The sequence below is a fragment of the Hyposmocoma kahamanoa genome, unplaced genomic scaffold (assembly GCF_003589595.1).
Source record: "Hyposmocoma kahamanoa isolate Upper Pololo Valley unplaced genomic scaffold, ASM358959v1 202, whole genome shotgun sequence".
Taxonomy (NCBI): domain Eukaryota; kingdom Metazoa; phylum Arthropoda; class Insecta; order Lepidoptera; family Cosmopterigidae; genus Hyposmocoma; species Hyposmocoma kahamanoa.
The window spans coordinates 11,065,540-11,088,872 of NW_020653726.1; the positions used below are offsets into that span (position 1 = coordinate 11,065,540).

A 23,333-nucleotide genomic window follows, 5' to 3' on the forward strand; every position below is an offset into this window, starting at 1 on the left:
TTTTTATTTAATAAAGTATAATTAAAATTACAATACAATACAAATATGAGACTCGACCGATGGTAGGTACAAGAATGAATTTTATTAATTTTAAAATAGCCACGATGAGGTGATTGTTCATTGTGATTGGTTGGTTTCTCGAATCTCGAAAGACCCATACGCTCGATTGCTGCTTTGTTTTGGGATCGTAACTATAAATCCATGTTTCGTCACCTGTTACTATGTCCCATACCTAATTTGACGCCCCTTCGTTGAATCTGGTAAGAATGGCATTACACCAAGCGACGCGATCCGTTTTTGGAGCCTCTGTCAAATTGTATACAGCTGAGAACACAGCTTTTTCACACACAAATGTTTGTGTAATATTGATTGTACTTGACTCATGCCTATGCTTAAGGATGCCCGAATCTCATGGTAAGTCACATGCCTGTCTGTTTTGATCATACGGCTCACAGCATCGAGTTTATGTTGTTCACAGCAGTGGACGGGCGACCATCACGAAATTCGTCACTGAGATTCACACGACCGTGTTTGAATTCTGCAAAAAGCTATAAGTAGTCATATTGCATGGCAGTATGAAGCCGAGGGACGTTCCGCTGAGCTGTTACATTACATTTAAAGTCGTAGAAAATCATACTACGAAAATTTTCACGAGTTTATCCATGGTGACGTGACAACCAATTTCTAAAATGACGCCACAATGAGAAAACTGTCACTTGACAGTAAGATGAAACAAACTGTATTCTACAGCCAAAGAGTTCCATTTTCAAATATTGTAATTACTTTTTAAATATTGTTTATTTAAGTGACCAGTTCCGGAAACTTATAGTGCGCCCTATGTATCATGAAAACCTAAGAATTCTCTAACGTCTGGTTTATGTAAAAAATAAGTAATTACATCATTTTATAATAGTTAATAGTAAAAACATAGAGAATTGCACAATTTCCCTTTTTTATAAATTAAGTGACGGACCAACAGCCTGGGCGCCTGGTGGTAAGCTGTACTTAACAGTAACAGTACCATTCAGAGCTTTAAATTGCAAATATCTTATGGGCACTGCCACTGCGCCCGTGACCCTGGGACATACGTTGACATGTCCCATGTGCCTGTAATTTTCACCAGTACTCTAAGCGCCCAGGTACACGAGGAGAAAGTTTTCGCGGGGCCGCTCAGTTATCACGCCTTCACGCATATGAATGGCGAATCTGAATTCTATTTACTAGGCAACAAGATTTAAATTACTCTGAATAATACAACCGCGCGGTTGCGAGACCGAGGTTGGTAGACCAAAATTCAATCCAGACTCGCCCGCGTGGCCGGGACGCTCATTTAAGTTAAAACGTAATGGCTAAACAAATAGAGCGTATTTTGCCATGACTGTAAAACGCACGCGGTTGCTGCGCGGCGGCAACGCGGACTCCGCGCGGTCGCAGTAATGTGAGCATTACTGCTTGGCGGCAGAAATAGGTAAGATGGCACTATTTTTCCCTGGACGAACTCTTTGAAAGGAGCTCTACTGCTACCAATGCTTTTATCAAGGTGTGGTAAATATCGAGAAAAATAAATGTTTCTGTGTTTGAAGACTTTTTACTTTGAAAATGTTAATATTATTGTAATTGACATAGTTTTAGTACATAATTGACAATATGGGCTAGCGAGTAGAGTATTTTGTAGCGCTATCTGTATTCTGCACAAAGCCTGACATCCTAAATTCCTTGGTTAGTACGAAATTCAAAGTAGTACATTTCCTTACCTAGTTCGTTTATTTTATGGTCGAACATTAAACAGACTATATTTCGTGCATGAACGAGCAAGATTTTACTTAACGTACGTACATAATTAAGTTTAAGTTCGTACTTGAATTCGACGCTAACATATCTAAAGACATTTTTTATTTACATGAAATCATGTATGATACCTATGTATATTGTATAAGTAATTCATAAGTATGTTTTATGTTTCAGTTTACTTTGACTGTCATACCTATGTTATATTATATGTATTTGTTATGAACTCATGGATATCGTGAACATTCAGATTTTGTTCTATTGATATTATTTATTTGTAATTATTCTAAGTAGGTACGTAACTATCATTGTCATCACCATATTAATCCATTATACGTTCTACGACATGGCACGGGTTTACTATGAGGATTTAAGTTGGGTTTTCACTATACGAGTAGGTAGGTAGTCACTCGGATGACTACTTGGTTACCACTCGTGAAAACCCGGCTTTGGGCTTAGATAATATAGTAACAGTCTGCCACACTGGCCAGAAAACGGATTGGTGACTTTTCACGTTTTCAAAGTGCTATGAATCTTCTTCGATACGCAGGTTTCCTCACAATTTCCTTCACCGGTAGCGAGATATTAATAATTATAATTTATTGTTCCAAACCTACGCCTTAAACTACGTGACTTACGTGATTGATAAAAGTAAGCACTAAACACTAGGTACCTATTACACAGGGCTTGGGAAATTGCTGTTGCTGCCAAATATCAACAAATGTGCGTAACGTACAAATTAAAATCATAAGTACTACATACCGCTACATGGATTCTAATTGTCGCCCTTATAGGTAAATGGTAAATACCTATTATCAATGTTAGTATTTAATTATTTATCTGCTTATGATAATATTGTAAATGAACAGGCGTGTAGCTTAACACCAGGCGCAAGACTTGTTCGTCCTGTCACTAGTATCATAAAAAAATTGCTGCTAAGTTATTTTTTTTCAATATTGTCGAAACAAAAAACAATTTATAACAAAGTGGAAAAACAAGAGTGCGGAGTGTAGAGAGATTACAGATTTTTATGTAAAACCTTTACGAGCAACCAAAAAAGAAACGCTGTAGTGGTGGTAAACAATCCAGTTTGTGGTCGTGGTCAAGGTCACAGCACGCACTAATATTCAAGTAAGTCCTAATGTATTAAATGAATGTATATCAACGCAATTCCAACGTTCACTGTTTTGAAGTACGTAAGTGGGCGCCCTGCCCTCTAGTGTATGATGGGTAAAGCTACTTTGCTGTAGACGCGCGTTGTTGCCGTATTTTGACGACGGAGGACTACGAAAACTTTCATGTTGCCTTTCACCAGGCTTGTAGCTCCGTCTCTCTCGTGCAATAGTAGCACGCCATGTCGGCCACAGTGGATTGGCTCGTTGGCGGCGTTGTAAACCAGCCTTGTGTCGACCGTTGCTCGTGTGTGACGTATGTTGCTCATGCAGCTGAATTCCGCGTTAAAGTTTACACTTGAGGATTTGAAAATGAGATAAAGAAAAGTTTTCAAAAGTGTATCTAGTGCCATAACGTGGATGTTTGATGACTTCAAAACAACTGTGCCAGTTTTAGTGTAGTAGTATCATTACAATTGTGTTAAGAATGTTCAACAGTTGAGTCAAGCATTAATTGTAAAATTTTGTGTTGCAAAATGGGAGTGTAGAATATTTTGTTTGACAGTGTGAATAGTAGAAAGTTTTCGCAGCGCCGCCATGGGGACAAACTGGTTGCTTTCTCCGTTTACTTTGGTGCTGCTGATTTGTACAGGTAAGCGGAGCTACCTACTTATTTTCTGTCTGCTAAGCCAACCTTACCTCGCCGCTCGGAGCGCGACGCGGATCAACAACTTGGCCCCATGTTTGTGTGCAATGTGTAAGCAGCTGTAAGCATGTGTGTGTGTTACCTTTGTAGGCTGTGTCTTGTTCCAAAAAAATGTTGCCTACCTGTGTGACACCGTCCACGCTCAGCATCTTACTTTACGTACCTACTGATTATTGTAGAGTAAAATATAATATATACAATATGTATAGATTTAAAAATATTATACTTTTGTCCCTGTCGTTTTTTAACAATACTTAAGGAAATAAAAGTGAATGTCTAGTTCGTCAATAAGACTTGCTCAACATGATGCCTATTCTATAATAATAGATTCTATAATATTAATAGCCACGTCAGGTGTAATTATCGGTTTGGTAGTACCATTATCAATTGTAATTTGGAAGGTATACTATTACTTATTTCATAATTAAGTATGCCGTTTCAGGTTTGTTTTTTGTGTAAATTATTTGACTTGGTAATCGTCACAGTTTACCATTTATTAGATGGTGTCATATAAAATTAACCTGACCAAGTGTAAACTTTCGGGATCCGTGCACCAATACTCAAGTTAACAAACACACTGGGAAATTTACATTGTATTTATACTGGAAATTATTTATAAACATTCATCGCTCACTGTCAATATCAACATTACTGACTTGAGCCCACATACTTATAGTAAACAGTTATAACAAGTGATCATAATAATTTAATATATTTGGTTATTTATTATAAGCACATACAACATTCTTTAGTCTGCCTCTACCATACCTTTACACTGACAGATTTCGTTACTGACCGAGTAAAATATCTAACAATTTTGTATGGCAAATTTAATAATCTTAGTACACGATACAAAAACACCAACGGCGACGTCAAAAGTTGGTGGAATTACATCTATTTGCCAAGTTCTATTGAAATCGGTTACCGGAAAGTGCGCGAAACCGGATTCATCCCTTAGAAGTAGAAAATTTTCTTCAAATTTTAGTGGGACCACTACTGAGGTACCTTCTTTTTAACAAGAAAAGAATTATCAAAATCGGTTCACAAAAGTCGAAGTTATCGTGTAACATACGTAAAAAAACATACAGTCGGATTGAGAACCTCCTCCTTTTTTTGAAGTCGCTTAAAAAACAATTGTATAAATATATTTTACGAGGTCGGGTGCGGGTGTGACAACTGCCACCGTAACCTCAAAAAGGCACCGTAGTTATTGATCCTTGGTAATTAAGCTTTTTGAATATATTACTGAAACTACCTTTATTCTATCTATAGTGTACGTACATGTCAATCATTATTTAAATTAATAATATTGATAATAACGCACGCACTCAACATAGCCCCGCATTGGGGAAACCCTGTGTCGCGTGAGCCATGGACACACACATGGACAATCACAAATTATGCAAACGCACGAGATAAATAAGTGTAGGCCTTATAAATATTTCTACCAGCCCGGGAATCGAACTTGAGACCTCTGCGTGGCAGTCCGGCATGATAACCGTTCGGCCCGAAGGTAGATTGAATTCGCAACTTGACGGAAGTGATCGGAATTGTAGAAAATTACATTTATGCTTGTTAAGCACATGTGAGTGACACACAACATAACATCACGAATGCTTAGAATGCAACTAGGTATTTGTAGACTTAGTTTTTACGGCGGCAAATCAAAAAGACGCTCTGAATCTATTTCAGAAATGGAATAAAAATATTGCAAAATTATTGATTAACCTGTTTCAATTACATTTTTTTTCTTTTTTTTATTAATAAACGTTAGGTATTTAAGATTTACAAAGGTAATACTTAACGATTTTGTATTCACCACTACATAAAACAATATTTTATTCAAGTAAACTACCTACCTACCGTACCTAGCGTACCTACCACGCTAGTCTTCACTATAGGCTTTCACAAAAGGTAAATTTGCAGGAATATATGCACGTTTGTGACGAGAATCCAAACCACGAAGTCAGGGTATTCTTAACATAAAAGCAAAGTTTTAATTGAGCGCAGAAACACTAATTAATCCTTAATAAGAGTTATTCTGTTCGGCTCTGGTTCACTTGCCTTTAAATACGCCTTTTGTTAGCCTTTATCAATTTTACTTACGTTAAGTCAAGTACCTTGTTTGCTACATTGGGCCCCGAGGGGCTATGCGGGGCGAGTTATAGCTTGTGTCATTGAATAATAATTTAGTGTCGTTTTAAATTATTATTCCATGAAACATGTAATGGTATTACCATATAACGAAGGTTACTATTATATACTAAATTAAATTGGAGAACGATTAAATTACTAACATTCAATGAGTGGATCCTTTGGCGTTGACAGAAAGTCAGAAAGCTAAATCAAACTCCCGACGACGATGATTGCTTACAGAATCGTTATAAACTACGTTCTTAGTACCTAGTAAAAACTGGAAATCATTATGGCGATAACTTTTTAATCGGCTTTTTACGTTGTAGAGTTGGAGTGGCGAGTAAATTAGGCAGCGAAAGAGGGGGGTGAGGCGAGAGAGTGAAATCATGTTTATCGAAACCGGTTCACGATGCAGGTGCGCGGCCGAACGCGGGCCATCTCTCTCGAAATCACAGTTGCTATCTATCCATCCACACATATTTTACTACTTTTTATACACACGCCTTTGAAGAGAATTACAGCTATTAACCCGCTTTTTACTTGAATACTTTTCTGTACCTACTTTTAGAAACGTGTTTCACATGTAACAAGAAATTATAATAAGCTAGAAACGTTATATGTAACGAAGATGTTAAGTTGCTACAGTGTCTAGAGTTTTCTGAGCTACGTTTGCGTATTTAAATATAATTTTAATTAAAAATAATAAATTGTCCGAGTAATGAAAGGGTTGACCACGATCTTTGTTTTACTTACTAACTAAAGTCAAGTTGAAAATAAATTGGATCTGCTGTTTTACACAATTGTCTCGAACCCAGGCCTATAAATTTGCTAGGATAAAATTGAATTGTCCAATGGTTCCGTTCGGCTGTGCTTCAGTTCACATAGTTTTTGTAGAGAGAGCAAATATACGTAACAAAACCCCCAGATAATGTAATTTACATTGTTTCAAAGCCTACTTAATAAAAAATTGCAGAAGTAAAGACAATTTCAAAACTGGTTATTATAAAACAAAAGTGTTCTTTAATGACGTAACTTTTAATTGTCGCCGTGGTTAAAATTTTTTTTTTTTCAGAAAAAAGTACTACGTAGATATAAAGTTCACGTCGACAACAGTACGTGATTTACATTTTGCTGCAAAGAACATTTTTGGAGACAATACTACACGAAAGATCACCAATGATGAATACACTGTAAGTCTTGCGAGATTATCCTTGCGAGAGAGTCGCTCTGTTGTGTCGCCAAAGCGAGGCGAATGTTTGTGTACAGAATTGAATCATAAATTATTCGGAGCTCTCTTCACCTCAATGCGGATCTGGCGCATGGCGGGTATTTCAGCTAGTGCTCGTTTCTTTTTATCGCTGACGGACAAACGAGGGTTTCCTGCACAGAACTAACGTGACCACAGTGTATCCTCGTCCGTCACTTGTGGTGCGTGTAATGATGCCCGCAGTACGCTTATGACCTCTTTTTATGATTTTACGTGATATAAACAAACACCGCCTATGGTAATTTGTTAACGTACCCCTATGATGCGTTATGTAAGTTTTATTATTTCATTTTTACTTTGACTTTTATTCGAGAGTTTATTATGCCTCGTAGCACAGCCTTATTAAAATTTGTATCGAAATTACTTTCTTAATTATTACGCGGTTACAGTCATTAAGGGCATGTACCCTCAAATTTCTAGCGTGAAGTTTCATTTAGCAGTTGGTTTTGCAAAGACATTTTAATTTGTTCATTTATTAAAAAAGCCCAATGCACAATTACTTTTTTGTGCCGAATTAGAGTCGTAACATACATATACTTTACGCGTTTTTTCGATTGGGGTATGCAGAGACAAATATACCACCACCATTATACCACGGCTTTTCTTCATATTGCTTCACCCGTATTTGTATAAAAAGTTCAAAGACGCGATAATCTTGTAAAACGTTGTTCTTCAAAATTTGATCAAGTTCAAAGATAATTTTTCCAATAATTACTATCACGAATATCATCGTGTTTCAAAAATAAACCAGTAATAACCTCTTCACACCTCACATCGCCACGGCACACTATAGGTTTTGCGCTCAGCTATATTATAATTAATGATAATTACATCAGATTTTTTGCGTATAGTTACCACGAGCATTTTTATGATACTTTTACTTAATAGTATATACCATAATTATGTATATCTTCGAATATTCATCATTCATTATCTATTAAATTTTTTGTTTAGCGTTTTAAATATGGTTTGGCACAGAGTAAATTAATTTCCTATTTCAGGTAGTACTTCTTATTCGTAAAGGGCCTTGTTTAACTAATTGATTTGACATAATACAGGGAATGAACGTTATTAAGACACGTTTGTATTTCACGTTCATATTACGTCCAGGCAGAATCCTCCCCCGTTAAAGCATTAATTTGTGATATGCCAATATCACAAATACGGTATTGTGCATTGAATCAGTAGCATATCTCATTACCGAGTATGGCTACAACACTGCTTATAATAATAATAATGTACTTATTTCCAAGAGTTAGTTCACCACAAAGACATTAATTCTAGGATAAGGTTACAATATTACAAAATATGTTCCCTGACTCTCAAAGTAGGATAACCAGTGACATGAGAGCCAGTGTTCTTCCGTGTCCTAATTAAGAATCTTACTACAAAAAAAGTGACAATAATGTTTATTGTATTACATTGTAAACAGAGGGAAAAAAAGTGAAGTATAATAATGTATAAAAAAATAATAATAAATTAAAAGATCAATAAGAATAACTAAAACAATATGCAAATTAAACAAACAAAATAATAATAATAATTGGGCGTGCGTGCTTGCGTACTAGCGTGAGTGCGTGTGTGCGTGCGTGCGTGCGTGCGTGCGTGCGTGCGTGCGTGCGTGCGTGCGTTCGGGTGTGCGTACGTGCGTGCGTGTGTGTGTACAAATTGACCAAAAGCGTAACGAATTTGTTTTTCATATTATATTTATTGAGATGACCTAAATACAGATTAAATTCGTATTATTTTGCCGTATATAATTATCATCCTGAAAAGAAAAATCACAACACTAGCAGTCGATTTGTAGAGGAATTACACAGATCTCTCTCGACGTGTGAAGCTACTTTACTATTCGGTAAGTTACGGGGTAGTGTCTGTTTAGTAAATTAGTTTCCATTACGGCAAAGCTTAATTGTACTATCATTGATTACGGCTATTTTGAGATAGTCGGAACTATTAATGGCAGGCATTGATCCTCCGTTCGATCAGTTTGTCACTGGCCAGCAATGCAAGGCGATGTGTCGTATTTTCCGTCGAATTATGTTCTTATTGCATGATACACGACAACCGCTCAAAAAACCCGGCTCGTGAAATAGGTATTACGAAATCGATTATACAAACGCTGACTGTCACTTTTGCCAGTCCACAAGAACGGCCGTTATCATTGTGTTTGTATGCCTATCTCTTACGTGTGTGAGTGATCCCAAAAATAAGGGCATCATTTATTATCCTCTGTTATTGATATCTATTTCTCTTAAATCTTTCTCCGAAACAGCTTTGTCTTTATCTAACCGCAATCAATGAGGAATGATTTTGCGCGTCTATTTGTAATCTTTTAACCTATTTTCAATTTGGGCACGGACGTGGATTTGTCGGCTTACATATACACTGTTATATGTTAAGTATTGGAATTAAGATAGAGACGGTGGATGTTATTGGCTCATTTGTTATGTACTTAATTTAATGATATGTTGGCTGTAGTCGGAATTGGTAGTCATAACACTGTAAATTCTCGGATAAACTGGGTTGCGGCTCTCTCAGTCTTACTGTTTCTACGTTCCAAGGACACAATGAGAATGTCTATTAAAATAACTACATAATTTTAATGTGAAGCTATGTCACATACATTGTGAGGACGTCATCTATTTAAATGACAATAATAGAGACGATTGTGGGCCTATTGTGCAACTATTATAGTACCAAAATGAGGAAATGTCACTGATTCCAAAGGTCAACCGTTGATCCGAGGCGATATGTGACATTACATACTTATACTCAGCAACACGCAGCTATTTAAAGAAGACCTATAATTTTTCTGTTACGCTATGTGCTGGTGTTGTGCATTGTACACATATTCTAAGTAAGACGTAATAGAGAGAGGTAGGAGGGCACGTCAGGGCTCTTTGTGTTTTGGCCTCTGACTTATAGGTACAGAATGTGCAACACAATAGTCGCACGGTCGGTTACACGGCCCTATTAATGCGATACAATGCCGTAGTCTTATCTTCAAGTTCCCACTATAGTATTCGTGCAAAATTTTCCCATTACACTTAAGTATAGTAAAACAGTCTTTTCTTTCTAAAGAAAAATAGGGTCGGCCTATAAACAAGTCCCAAGAAAGCGCGATAAAACTATCATGAATGACGACGTTTTTCAGTTAATAATGAACAAAGTAATTTGTTGTTCATTACAATTTAGCTATCAAAATCAAACGGACAAAATAATATCATGTGAATTAGTCAGCAGAATTACATATTTAATTTACACTTCCGGACACATAATTCGAGCCACCTCTCAGTATTGAATGCTCTAAACATAAACAATGTTTGATTGATCAAAAACTATTAAGCAATTTTGAAACCAGTATACTAAACGTCTTTTCCATAAGTCCTTGTTGGGAATTGGATTTGCAAAGCCGGGGGAAAACTTTTTCTTCGATGATAACACAATTTTTGTATTCTAGCCCTTTACGACAAAAATGTCCTCGAATAATAAAGGCTCGAATTATGTGTCCGGGAGTATATTTTGTTAGTCATTCAATGCTTTAAAAAATTCGAAACATTTAAGACGAATTCCTTATGTAATACCGAAATCCACATGTATAATTATTAAATATACGCAACGCATTAAATTGACAATTTCGGTCAGTCCAGTTCAAGTTTAGTAGCAGTAGAGCTCCTGGTGACAGAGTTCGTCCAGAGAGGTACTGCTGCCTTCCCTATTTCTGGCGCCAAACAGTAATGTTAGTATTACTGTGTTCCGGTTTTGAAGGGTAAGGGTGCTGGTGCTATTACAGGCCCATGGGACTTGTCAACTTATGTTTCAGGGTGACAGACGCAGAACCACTGCTCCTCAGATCTTTGCGATTTAAAGCTCTGTGTGGTATTGCAACTGTTATAGCTTATCATCAGGCGCACATCCCGTCACTTGATATTAAAAAAAGTTCCGATATTACTAGATTCAGTCTGAAATTGAATCAATTCTCTGACTCACTCAATTTACCAATATTACATTTTTATATTGTAGAACAAGTGCTACATGTTGTCGTAGATGTAGCGAAAAATAATACTTTTGTGATAACTTGGCAAGTTCAACATTTTATAATATACCTTGTTTCCTTTTTAGACAATTACATATAAATGTTACGCATTTATATGAAGGTATTTTTACAGCAAATCAGATTTATATAAATAACGTAAATGGATTTGTACGGTAATGATAATTGGTACATTATTATTTATTATTGTAAGTTGCAAGCAATTTCAGTCGAGGTTCGCATCCACTTAGATTTCTATACTTTTATCAACGAAGTCACATCGACTTGTTCGTTGGTCAGACTGAACTTGACTCTTTTTATACACGCGTTTTTGGTGTACCATTACCATGATGGAGTTTTTCTGCATTACAGTTAAATATTCTTTTATTTTCGTTATCAAGTCATGTTTTCTTTCTTATATTCTGATATTTACAGTTGTAGATGCAAAACGTAAACCCGTTTCAACTATGAATAAAGAAATAAATAAAACCTATACATTGGTTGACAGCGAGTAATTTGAAGTACTTTCAAGTACTTCCTAGTCAGACAAAATAATATATTGTAATTGTAATTGGATATAGGACCTGGTACCGCAAGGTTTGCTTTAACGTAAATAGATTCGTATTTTAGGAAAGTTAAACTGATAGTATCTGTACAGGCTGTCATAATTGTTTACTTACTAAGTACGTGGATTGCGCAATGGATTCTGTAGAGTAATTTGTAGGAATCTAGCAATTTGAATCAAATTCGAATCCTATTTACATAAATATAGATTATTAATATACAGAAATATCATGTATTAGAGCTGATCAATATGTCTCATTATGTTCATCTATTATTCATTCTGCCCTAGCGATGATTGTCTATTTGTGTATACGAATAAATGTCAGTACGATAACAAAATGTAAAAGGCGAAATCAAACATCTAATAGAGAAGTATGCTTGTAATGTGAGATAATAAGAGTTGTTAATTGGATTGTGACTTTGTTTCCCTCATATACAGACGTACAATATGTATTTAGAGCAACGCTTAAAAAAAGGTTGAATTACAATAACAAATTTCGAATGAACGTTACGAAATCAAAAGACGATTGAAAACATCATTTTTTTAATTAATGAACATTGTTATCATAATAACCTCGATGTCATAATTCAACCTTTCACAGCGTTCCTCTAAATGTCGATGAGTGTATATATTATTATGCCTAAAGATCTAACTTCATCACATATTTAAAATTTCGAAGGAAACTGCTCCCGTAGTATGCCGCCTCGATAAAGCTATTATATCCACATTTAGCTCTCAAATTCGAGTGATAAATTTTTGAAATTTGATTACAATAGCTAACATTGCGAGCACCGTGACGTCACATTTTTATGTCATCGCGAGCTCTGCTACCAATGAGTGCAAAAGATTAACACAGTGCCAAATATGGCTGTAAGGTCACAGCTAATTTTAAAACATTTTGACAGTTCTTCACAATAATTTTATCAACGTAAAAATTGAGCGCGACAAACGAGATGAAAATAAATAATAAAACAAACAAATATAATTTCTGTTTTTACATAATTATATATATAAATATAATTATGTAAAAACAGAAACTACAAAAACCCGCCGTTTTTGTTTCATCGTTTTCGCGGCGATAGGTAGCTAGCGTACGCAATTTCCTACTAAATGTGCAAACTTAGTTGTATCAACTGAAACAAATATTGTCACGGGGAGGTTTTTCATACATATAACTGCCATTCTACGGCCACTAGTGGTAAAAGTCGTGATGTTTATAGTTAGAAATATGTACGTCAAATAGATTTCGTGTAACAGAGAATCGAAAACGTCGCGAAATGGGTTGTGCAACATAACAAATCGTCAATTTGACGCCCTTTGTTTCCTGAACGTCGACTGCCGACTGCCGCATGTCTAGATTTGCTTCCAAAATGTGTAGAATCTATCGGTTGTATTAGTGGGCTGATTCATTTCATTTCAGATGAACTTAGTCCTTTATGCCCAAGTAACAGTATTAAATATTTCTTTGTAGTCATAACATAATACTTCACAATTAAAACAGTATTTTTGTAATATGCATACCAAAACGTAGATAGGTAGTTAGAATAAGAATTTAAAAGTTGTAGAGCTCCTTGTGAAAGAGTTCGTCCGGGCAAGTGCCGCCTTACCAATTTACGCCGCCAAGTAGTATGTGAGATTTACTTAACCGTGTCCAGTTTTGAAGTGCTAGTGACACTAAAAAGGCACACGTAATTTTTTAACTAATGTCTCAGGGTAACGGGCGCAGTGCTGCCGTGCTTACGATAAGAACATTCAAGTCTATGTCGTCGCCTTAGAGTGAAAACCTCGTAATACGCATTTTAACATACTGATTTTTATTGAAGAAAAACTTATAAACTTATGTTATGTTCCCTTTATTGGTGTTGATAGTCAATCGTGACCATGGGACTTGTAAAGGGTCCGAAACGTTGTTTGAAAGAAACAAGTATACGTGATTTAAATCCGGAAAAATAATTTCATTTCCTGTCTCACAATCGCGAAAACCTAAGAACTCGAGAGGTATAATTTAACTAATTAAAATGCTAACTACAAATATTATTACGTTTTTATATTATTATTATTGGTATTACACCTAAATCACATACGAGGTATTCACTCTAAGACGACGATATGTATTTCAAACATACCTACTTACAGTTAATATCGTAAGCGCGGCAGAGCGCCAATACCCTTCAGATCTTTTGCGATTTAAAGCTCTGAGTGGCACTGCAACTGCATGGACAGCCGTGTCGCTTACTGCCAGGAGCACGACTTGTTCGTCCCGTCACTTGATATCATAATAAAAAAGAAATCATAGACAGAATCTCATGCTATACATATTTTATCAAATGCCATTTATAATATCAAAAATAACTGATGTAGTGTTTTTGGTAGTCAGGAAAATAAATGTTTGATTTCTGTTCTGTTTAATTATTGTCTTCTAATGTTATATGTTCCTTATTGTCGTACAAAATGTACGCGTGTCTAACGTATATTTTGTAAAAATTGCAGTATACTGATAGATCCATTGAATTAGGATAACGATGATGATGAACTATGTTTAATATTAGTGAACTGCTGCTATTGAACAGACAATTTATAGTATCGGTTTTGAATTGAAAAGATTACGGCATGCGTGCGGAACACCTACTTTTCAACGTATTTAGATGTTCATCCTTAGCACTGGAGAATGTTTTCTCTCCTCAATCCTCCTTTTTCTTCAGTGAATATCGTCTGTTTGAGTTATTTGTCTCCTAATAGAGTACAGTTGTCACTGCTTGTATTGCAAATAGCATTTTACTTAAATTAAAGTAGAATTCAGACTTTGTGTTCGGCGCTCCGTCTTGTCACTAATATTTTGTAACTACTGGCTAAAAGTACAACTCGACGTAAAATGAACTAGGTAAGTTATGGAGTAACAAAGTCATCGTGGAAAAGTTAATGAAAATCTTACCCAGTGTAATCTAATTTTTTTATCCATTTTATATCCGTCCCTTATTAAGCCACAGAAAATTTATGGTTCACTTATAATTACGAAAGGTAGCGCCATACTTGCACCTAAAATCATGGCGCTCCGCAATGTCTTTACATGTGTAGGACAGATTTGATATTCGCAAAAATATACGGTGCCATTCGTTAGTTTCTAGTAGTAGTGTACGCGTTTAATTGAGAATGGAAATTTTTAAATAGCAGCGATATTAATAAAAGCTTGTTAAATTCTACAATTTAAATGACTTTGACGATTTGACCTCTAAGCAGTAGTAACAATTTCATACGCCATCTATCGACCAGCCGCTTATACAAATACTAATACTTATACAAAGTCAAATAAAGATAAGTTGTAAATTGGAATACAGAAGAGTCATAAGTGTTTTTTTTGCAATCTTTTGTATTTTTCGTTTTTTTTTAATATCGCATACAGTCAAGATAGCCACGCACTAGGGAAACCCTGTGTCGCAAGTGCCATGGACGTGTGTCCATTACCGTTCATGCCACCTGCGACACAGTTTGTGTGTACAAAAACAACCACAAATTACACCCAAGAAGAGAAAAAGAAAAGAGTAGTAAAATTAAAACAAATACGTTTATTCGCTATATTTTAAATGCATTTAACAACCATCAATATTTACTAATTAATTATGCGTCATTGAAAGTATAACTTTTATGTATTATTATACTCTGCAAGACTATGGAACGTGTACTCAATAACTGTCTCCTATCGTACCTTGAAGACAACGACCTTCTCAGTGATCGCCAGTACGGATTCCGACGAGGGCGATCTACTGGGGATCTTTTTGTGTATGCTTGTCACATATGGAGTCACATATAGAAAAGCAAGGCGAAGCACTTGCATTGTCTTTGGACATTTCTAAAGCCTTTGACAGGGTCTGGCACGCAAGCCTTTTGAGTAAGCTTTCGTCTTATGGGCATCCCATTGACCTTTGCAATTGGATCTCGGATTTCTTGGGCGAACATTCGATTCGAGTGGTCTTAGAAGGCTACTCTTCCGAACATCGGGCGATAGATGTCGGAGTTCATCAGGGTGTCGTATTGTCTGCAACTCTCTTTCTGCTGCATATCAATGATATGTTAATTCCAGGTACCTTTGCGTATGCTGATGATAGCACAGTCGTAGATAGTTACTTGACCAATACAAGGGTCAGTGGAGAGGAAATCCAGTCTTGTCGAGAGTCTATGGTTAGCCGTTTGGATTTGACACTCAAGGCAGTCTCTGATTGGGGCGATGCCAATCTTGTGAAATTTAATGCTACCAAACGCAGGCGTGTCTCTTCTCCATAAAACGGAGCTCCTTTGAGCTGACTCCGACTTTTCGTGATATATCCATACCGATACCCGATTGTTTCCAGCTACTTGGAATGGACCTGTCGTCCAATTTCAACTTCGGCAGATACAATGAATCCATGGCCAAAAATGCAGCAGGGAAGCTTGGGATCCTTTCCAGGGTGAGGCGTTACTTTACATCGGGACAGTTGCTTCAGCTGTACCAAGCATAAGTCCGATAGTGCATGGAGTACTGCTGCCACCTTTGGGATGGCTCTGCCACATATCAACTGGCTACTTTGGATTCAATTGACAACCGTGTCAAGAGGCTTATAGGTGACTCGGAATTAGTGGAGGCGAAGCTGCATAGCCTTGAACACCGCCGTAAAGTTGCCTGCTTATCGGTATTTTACAAGATTTATCACGAACAGTGTACGATGGAATTACAAGATTTAATTCCGCCTTCCCGTTTCCATCACCGGTGGACTAGGCGTACACGGTAAAAACAGATTACTTAGAAAAAGACAAAATTCTTTTTATGAAGACAAATTTATTAAATCCAACAAAACGATCCTCTCCCTATAGACGCTAGAGAATAATTACTTGATAATAGTAAAAAAACGTCTCAAAAGTGTATTTTCGTTACAAGACAAAAATATTTAATCCAAGAGCAAATTAATTTACTTCAAGTCACAAAGCCACTCTAGATTCAACAAAATATTTATTTGTTACTAGAAATGTCCGATTTTGATTTAAAAAAAAAAGAATGAAAAATTGAGAGGTACTTAATTATTTGACTGAAGATTTATGTTTTCTAATATCAAAAAGGATAAATTTACAGGGTTATGGACCCAACAGTGCCAAACCTTAAAGTAGCAGAAATAGGATGGAAATATGGAATCCTCTCAAATACTTGAGGACCATCCAGTGCCGTATAATTGCTACAGCGCAGCGGCAGAAAGCACTAACATTTCCAAATCTATGAGATGACTTTATACTATTGAAGTTAACAAAACGATAGCGCGTTTCAGAGTACATCTAATGCCATCTAGCAGTGGCGTGATGGAACTAATTGCATGTTATGCTTGTTACAAGTGTATATAGTTTGATTTCATGCTGTAACCAAATTTCTTGAATTATGACTATAAAGAACACCCTAACAAACTAGAGATACTACGTATTGTTTCTTTGGATAAATGACTGTTTATGATTACAAGCACAAGTAAAAGTAATCGTTACCGCGTGCGCCTTCGGCGACATGTCACGACAAGATTGACTATGAAAACGCAACGAAATGTTGCTTTAAGAATATACTCTAGAATTTAGAATATTAATCTGAATAGAAAACTACTTCTTTTTTTGTTTAAGAATATATTTTCTTAAAATACACCCAAGAAATTTTGAATTCATTTAAGATTATTTAAATTTGATGTAAGAGGTAAAAATTTCTTGATATAAGTAATGTCCAATTAATTGATTAGAAATGAAATAAAATCTTGAAGTGAACGTATTTGTCTCAAAGTTAGAATAAAGTTAAGAGTAAAATTGTATTAGAAAAAGATAAGCCGTATTTTTGTAGTGACAATATTTTATTACTTTTAATAAATATTTTTTCAGAATTAGCAAATATTTTGAGAAATTGCTCTTTCTTATTAGTAGAAATCCTTTTTTTCTGTGTAGGCTTGGGTTTCACTCCTATGTTGTGCATATTCCAAAGATTCGCACGAAGCGTTACGCTTCTACATTTATATGGCGAACTGCTATGGAGTAGAACCCGTGTGTGTGTTAACATGTAAACAAAAACAAATTGCTTTTTATTTAATTTGAAGGCGTAACTTTAAATTTCATTTCGTAGATGTGCTTAATAAATTATAATTTTGCTCAATACAATCAGTTATTTAAGAACTACTAGTAATCATATTTTTTTGTGATTTTTTTGTGACTATTATTATTATCATCAGGAATTTTATTTAAAAAGAGCCTAATTCATTAATTTGGCACCTGTTCCAGCCTTAAGTATATTATGCTATGTTGCGGCTTACCACAAAACATTTTATGTCACGGAACATCTCCATTGGTTTTCTTCCCGCCATATATAACAAAATGTGTTGCGGAAAAAAGTAGCATCGTTGGTTAGGTTATGACTGGGGGAATGACAGCACCCTGAATGTTGTAGCAAAGCGCCACAGAGCGCGTGGAACGTGTGGCGCCTAAGGCATTTCGTATGGACAATGATTCCGCACGAGATATCTCGTAAGTACATGAAATTTTAGATTTTAATTAATTAAGTAATATGTTATATAATATTCCTATTAACAATAGCTTATAAGTTTTTTCTCTAGTTTACTAACACCAATGGATACAGTTATCTGAAAATAAATATTTTGAATTTGAAATTGAAAATTACAGTCGGACGTAATTGTTTTGTCCCCTCTATTACAACAAAAATAAAAGAAATGATTTTAAAAACGTACAAATAAATTGAACACAGACATTCCAAATTAAAAATTGAATAAATACCTAATTAAACAGAATTTTTAAAGTTAAAATTGTCTCAAAACTTATGAACAGACGTCGTATATTTACGTACAGAAATATAATTTTTTTTAATTTACATTTTTGTACATATTTACCGTTCAATCCATATTTTTGAATAGAATTTGGAATTATCTACAAAGAATTGCTCTCTGAAGTAATGTCCTGTAACTTGTATATTAAATACCTAATAAAAGATTCTAAGTATGCATATTGTCATCCTGTAATTTTTATTGCCTTGACACGAAATGGCCTTTACGTTCCACATTTTCCGATTCTGGTGCGCAGTTTCTCCAATCTTCGTCGAATGAATCGAGTTTATCCCTATATCTCTTTCTGAATCTGCCCCGTTTCCGCTTCCCTTCCTTCGCTATTCACTTCGTAGCACGCTTTGCCCACCGATTACCTTACTATACTTTTACACTAAGAAGGTCAAAGCCTTCGTGCTGCTGTTGTTTTGATGATTTCCGGTTATAAAATACACTACATAATGTATAGCAATTTCTCGCAGTTCGTTACTTGCCCTGCCATCTGACAGAAACTTCTTATCAAAGCTTTATTAGGGTTTACTAGGGAGTTCCAAAAGAAATTTGGTTTCCTTATATGATTATGTTTCATAAAGTACCTACATAATGTGAGGTCATCTAAATAAATATAGCTTAATATAAGGCAGCGGGTTGCATACTGAAGAAGTAAACGAAAGTGGTGAAATAAACTACACTTTTTTTTAATAATCGTTTAAATTTTATATTGTTAATTTTTGAAATATAAAAAAAAATCACATTGACGGTTCTTGTTGCACTCGAGGCGGCATTCGAACAAAAGTGCTTAATATTCTGTTGACTGTACTTAAAACATAATACTGCTATTTCAGATTTTGTAATTTTCAAGATATAAATAATAATAATAATAACGCACACGCTCAACATAGCTAGGGAAACACACATAGATAAATTAATGTTCTATTTGAACATAAAACATGTCATAAATCCGAACTATATAATAACACCATGTTTATTCAAACGTTTACATAATTTCATGAAACGTGCCAGTTTTTAAATAAATATTCATGCACTCGCGATCCACGTAAGCGTGCAAATGAGGTCTTAATTGGGCTGTAACGTTTAATCCACACGGATTAAACAAAAAGTAAGTTACGATAAATAGAAGCAGTTTAGCGATCTAAAATTTTTCGAGGTAATGCGACAAGTTACATGGGGGTCGCCAATATTGCCATATATACTAACTGATTGAATGTTTCCTCGTATACAACGAATTTTCGATTTGGCCTGGAAACATAGAGGAAACAGTTTTCCGCCCTTAGTTTCCTAATAAGTACCTATAAGTTATGACAACTGTTTGGAGGGTTAATTAACGGTTATGCTCCGAATGTAATAATGTGTAACGGAAATTCTTTTAGCCTACACATGTAGGTATTTATTAACAGATTAAATACTACGTATATGGTTATGTAAAATGGTGATATGGGATCTCGGTCCAAAATGCCGGTAGTTATTTCCTATTTTATGCTTTCGAGTGGCTATAAAAATTGTAAATACTAAGATAGTATTTACAATTTTTATTGCTCAACAGTTGATTGGTTTTTGATTTTAAGATTAGGATTACATTTAAGATTTAGGTTTTGTTTAAGACTAGTCTGAGAGCCTGGTGAGCTGTAATACAGGTCAAGGTGCTTATTACGGTCACCAATCTCTCATAGAGTGCTTAAAACATTTAAAACTATTAGTCTATCATAATACAAGATCTATTTACCTTGTGTTGAGAAAATAAACTATTATTTTATTATTATGTTATATATTCTATTTATAGAAAAAAGGGCTCACAGAAAGAACAGCGTTTAGACTTCGGAAGTTGCGAATAAGTGCTGAATCCGTCGCCCAACACGATGGATCATTGAGAGAATTGGACTGTTATAGAAAGTGAACTACTCGAATATTCTTAAGCTGTATTCTTGAAACTCTCCATTGTTTTATTTAATTATGACTCTGGTTTATTTTATAAAGCGTATTGTCATACTCTTAAGTAGCTAATATCCGTATCGACTTATCTTGTAAATAGCTTCTGTTGAATGAATAAAAGCAACGTATAAAGATAATGGGAATGGTTATTGCAGGTTGTATTTACTAATGAAAGTCACCGGGACAATATTACTGCCGCCAGCAGTCGCGCAAGACAGGGTGCCCCAGAAAAAGAGACATACATTGACACATTCTGTATATATTTATTTTTGTGTCCTAATCTCATAAATGTAACTACATTTTTAGAAATTTCACCAGGCTTCACACAATTAATAAAGGGTAATACTTACATGAAGGAGTCTTTTCCATTATCTATTGAAGGCAAGCAAAATTTAAATATGAATCGCTCTTTATAGTGGCTGAACTTAGTTCCCTTAATTAACGTTGAGCAAGGCCCTTCGACTAAAGCAGATTATGCCCGAGTGAGTATTATAGCAACAGAATAAATGGATAAAAACATGTTGCACATTTGTCAGCCTCTTAAAAGGTAACGTTAATAAAATTAACGTGTGAGGCTTTATGATCTGCACAAAAAATAGCTATAAAAAGAAAACAAACGAGAAAAACACTGTTAACAAAAATTTCTGGACACTGCTACTTTGTATGTACATAAATTGTATAAAAACCTTTTTTCCGTATTTGCGCATCCTTTATTTTAGTTAAATTGCTAAGTTCGAGTTTAAAATGAGGGAAAGCCCGCGCCGTACCCGTGGTTACAGCTTAATTAACAAAGGGACCGTATATTTCATGTAGAATGAAAACGTTAGTCCATACACTTTAACTTTCTAATTCGCTTTGCTATTTCAATTTATTTCTGTTTAAGGCAATAACGCGGCAATTGTATTGCGTTAAAATTACCCATAAATTTCAATTATTAGTCACCGCTTCTGTAATGACCATACTCTGAATTTTTTACTTGTAATTTTACGTGCTTGTTTGCTTTCAAAGTTTAGAGAATTATTGCCACAAAAATTTTAATTTGAAGCGGTTATTAAATTAATGAAATCGCTACAAAGAAATATTAGGAAATGGTCTGCTGGAATTACGGAGATTAACGTCAACCTGAAGTTGTCTGGTAATTTCGTGCTTATTAAAATTCATTTTCGAAGAAAAACAATTTTTCTTAACCCGAGGCAGTTATGGAACTGCCTATATTATAAAGTATAATATAATTTATGGAAATTATATTATACTTTGTTATTTATTGTAGTACTTTCTGTGGCATATTCTGTAACGATGTAGACTACCCAGTTAATACGGAATTAAACGAAAAACATTTACTTTCTTCCGTCCTTCTAAGTCATTTGAAGCAAAGTTTTATTTATAGAAGTTGGTACGTTTAATAATACGTGTGGTAATAAGTAACAGTAGAGCTTCTCGTGAAAAAGTTCGTCCTGGGAAGTACTGCCACTTTACCTATTTCTGTCGCCAAGCATTAATGTAAGCATTACCGCGTTCCGGTTAAATTACAGGCACATGGGACTTGTCAACTTAGGTCTCAGGGTGATGGGCGCAGTGGCAGTGCCCCTAAGAACGGTTACACACGGTGACTTTTAGCAGCGATACAAACGCGATGCATTCGCTAATCGTCTACCTTTACATACGAGCGCGATTTTAAGCAGCTATGCAAACGCATTACAAGCGCGCGACTGCATCAGTACAAACGCGCGATTGCATCGCTACACTTGGGATTTACAGGCGATTGCATCGATGCATTCGCGTGTTTGTATCGATGCACTCGCCTATAAATCGCAAGTGTGTCGTGTGTAGTGTCACGAACGCGCGTTTGCACTGCTGCTGAAAGTCGTCGTTGCTCTAAGATCTATGTGACTCTATAAAGCTCTGAGTGGTACTGCAACTATTATGGATATCGCTATCGCTATCGCTTACCACCGGCGCACGACTTATTCGTCCCGTAATATTAGAAAAAAAGTACGGTAAATAATAAGTAAGTTATGCTTTGTTCACTGTATCAAATGTGTTTACTATTAGTAATGACATGTGGAGGCTTTAATTGCTTTCAAGTGCTCTCAATAATTTGTAGTTTTCTTAAATACTTTGAAAAGTTTAGATAAAAATAACTTATAGGATTTGCTTTTCTATAAGCATAAATCTATGATGCCCATTTTAGGAAGGTAACGCAAGTTGATATTACCCGTAAGTATATACGTTCCTTTACGCTTATGTTGTATATTTTTCCTGTAAATATTACGTATATTATTATAATATGTACACAACTACTATTTTCTTAGCGGATAAGGCGTTACTTTGCATGTACGTTCATAGTCTTTAAGCTAAGGTTAGTTTAAATGGGCTATTTAAGAAACAATATTACCTTAGCTAGAATTAAAATTTTTCCCGTACTAATACGGTTTATTTTGCTTGGGTCGAACGCCAGAGACACTGACTTTATTTCAGAATTTATTTCGAAATTAAAGCTATTTGAAAAATGTGTATCATATACTTATTTAGTTCCGTTGATATAAAAAAAAAATCACAGATATGTAAAGGACCTATTGAATATAGCGATTTTCTTGTAAAGAAGGATGGCGACATCCCGTATATTTTTGACCCAGTGTTTTTGACGACGTGCATGAAAGAAACCTATCAATACTTGTGATTCATTATCATAGCATCAAAAAAGCTCATTGGGTAAAGCCTATAGAAGCTGGGGTTATAAAGTTGATATAGGCTATGATTATGACACTGTCCTGTATTTCGCATCAGATGTTTGTTCGTAATAGCAGAAAACAACAGGTTTTCAGTTTGTTCCCAAAAATAACAAAGAACTTGCTGAATATTCCCAAATCTGCTAAACTCTGTCACATTTAATAATAGGGGCTAAAGTATGAAATTGCCGATTTGTACTGAAAATCTAAATTGTTTATT

General features: G+C 35.4%; 1 protein-coding gene across 1 annotated transcript in view; it reads left to right on the top strand.

Moving 5' to 3' along the window:
• Nucleotides 1-3,196: 3,196 nt before the first annotated feature.
• LOC113226821 (contactin-5) overlaps nt 3,197-23,333 on the top strand; it is a 123,142-nt gene continuing 103,005 nt past the window's right edge. Inside the window, exon 1 of the mRNA XM_026459590.1 lies at nt 3,197-3,552. Within this exon, the coding sequence (XP_026315375.1) occupies nt 3,498-3,552 (55 nt within the window). The 5' untranslated portion in view covers nt 3,197-3,497. The remainder of the gene's footprint in view (nt 3,553-23,333) is intronic.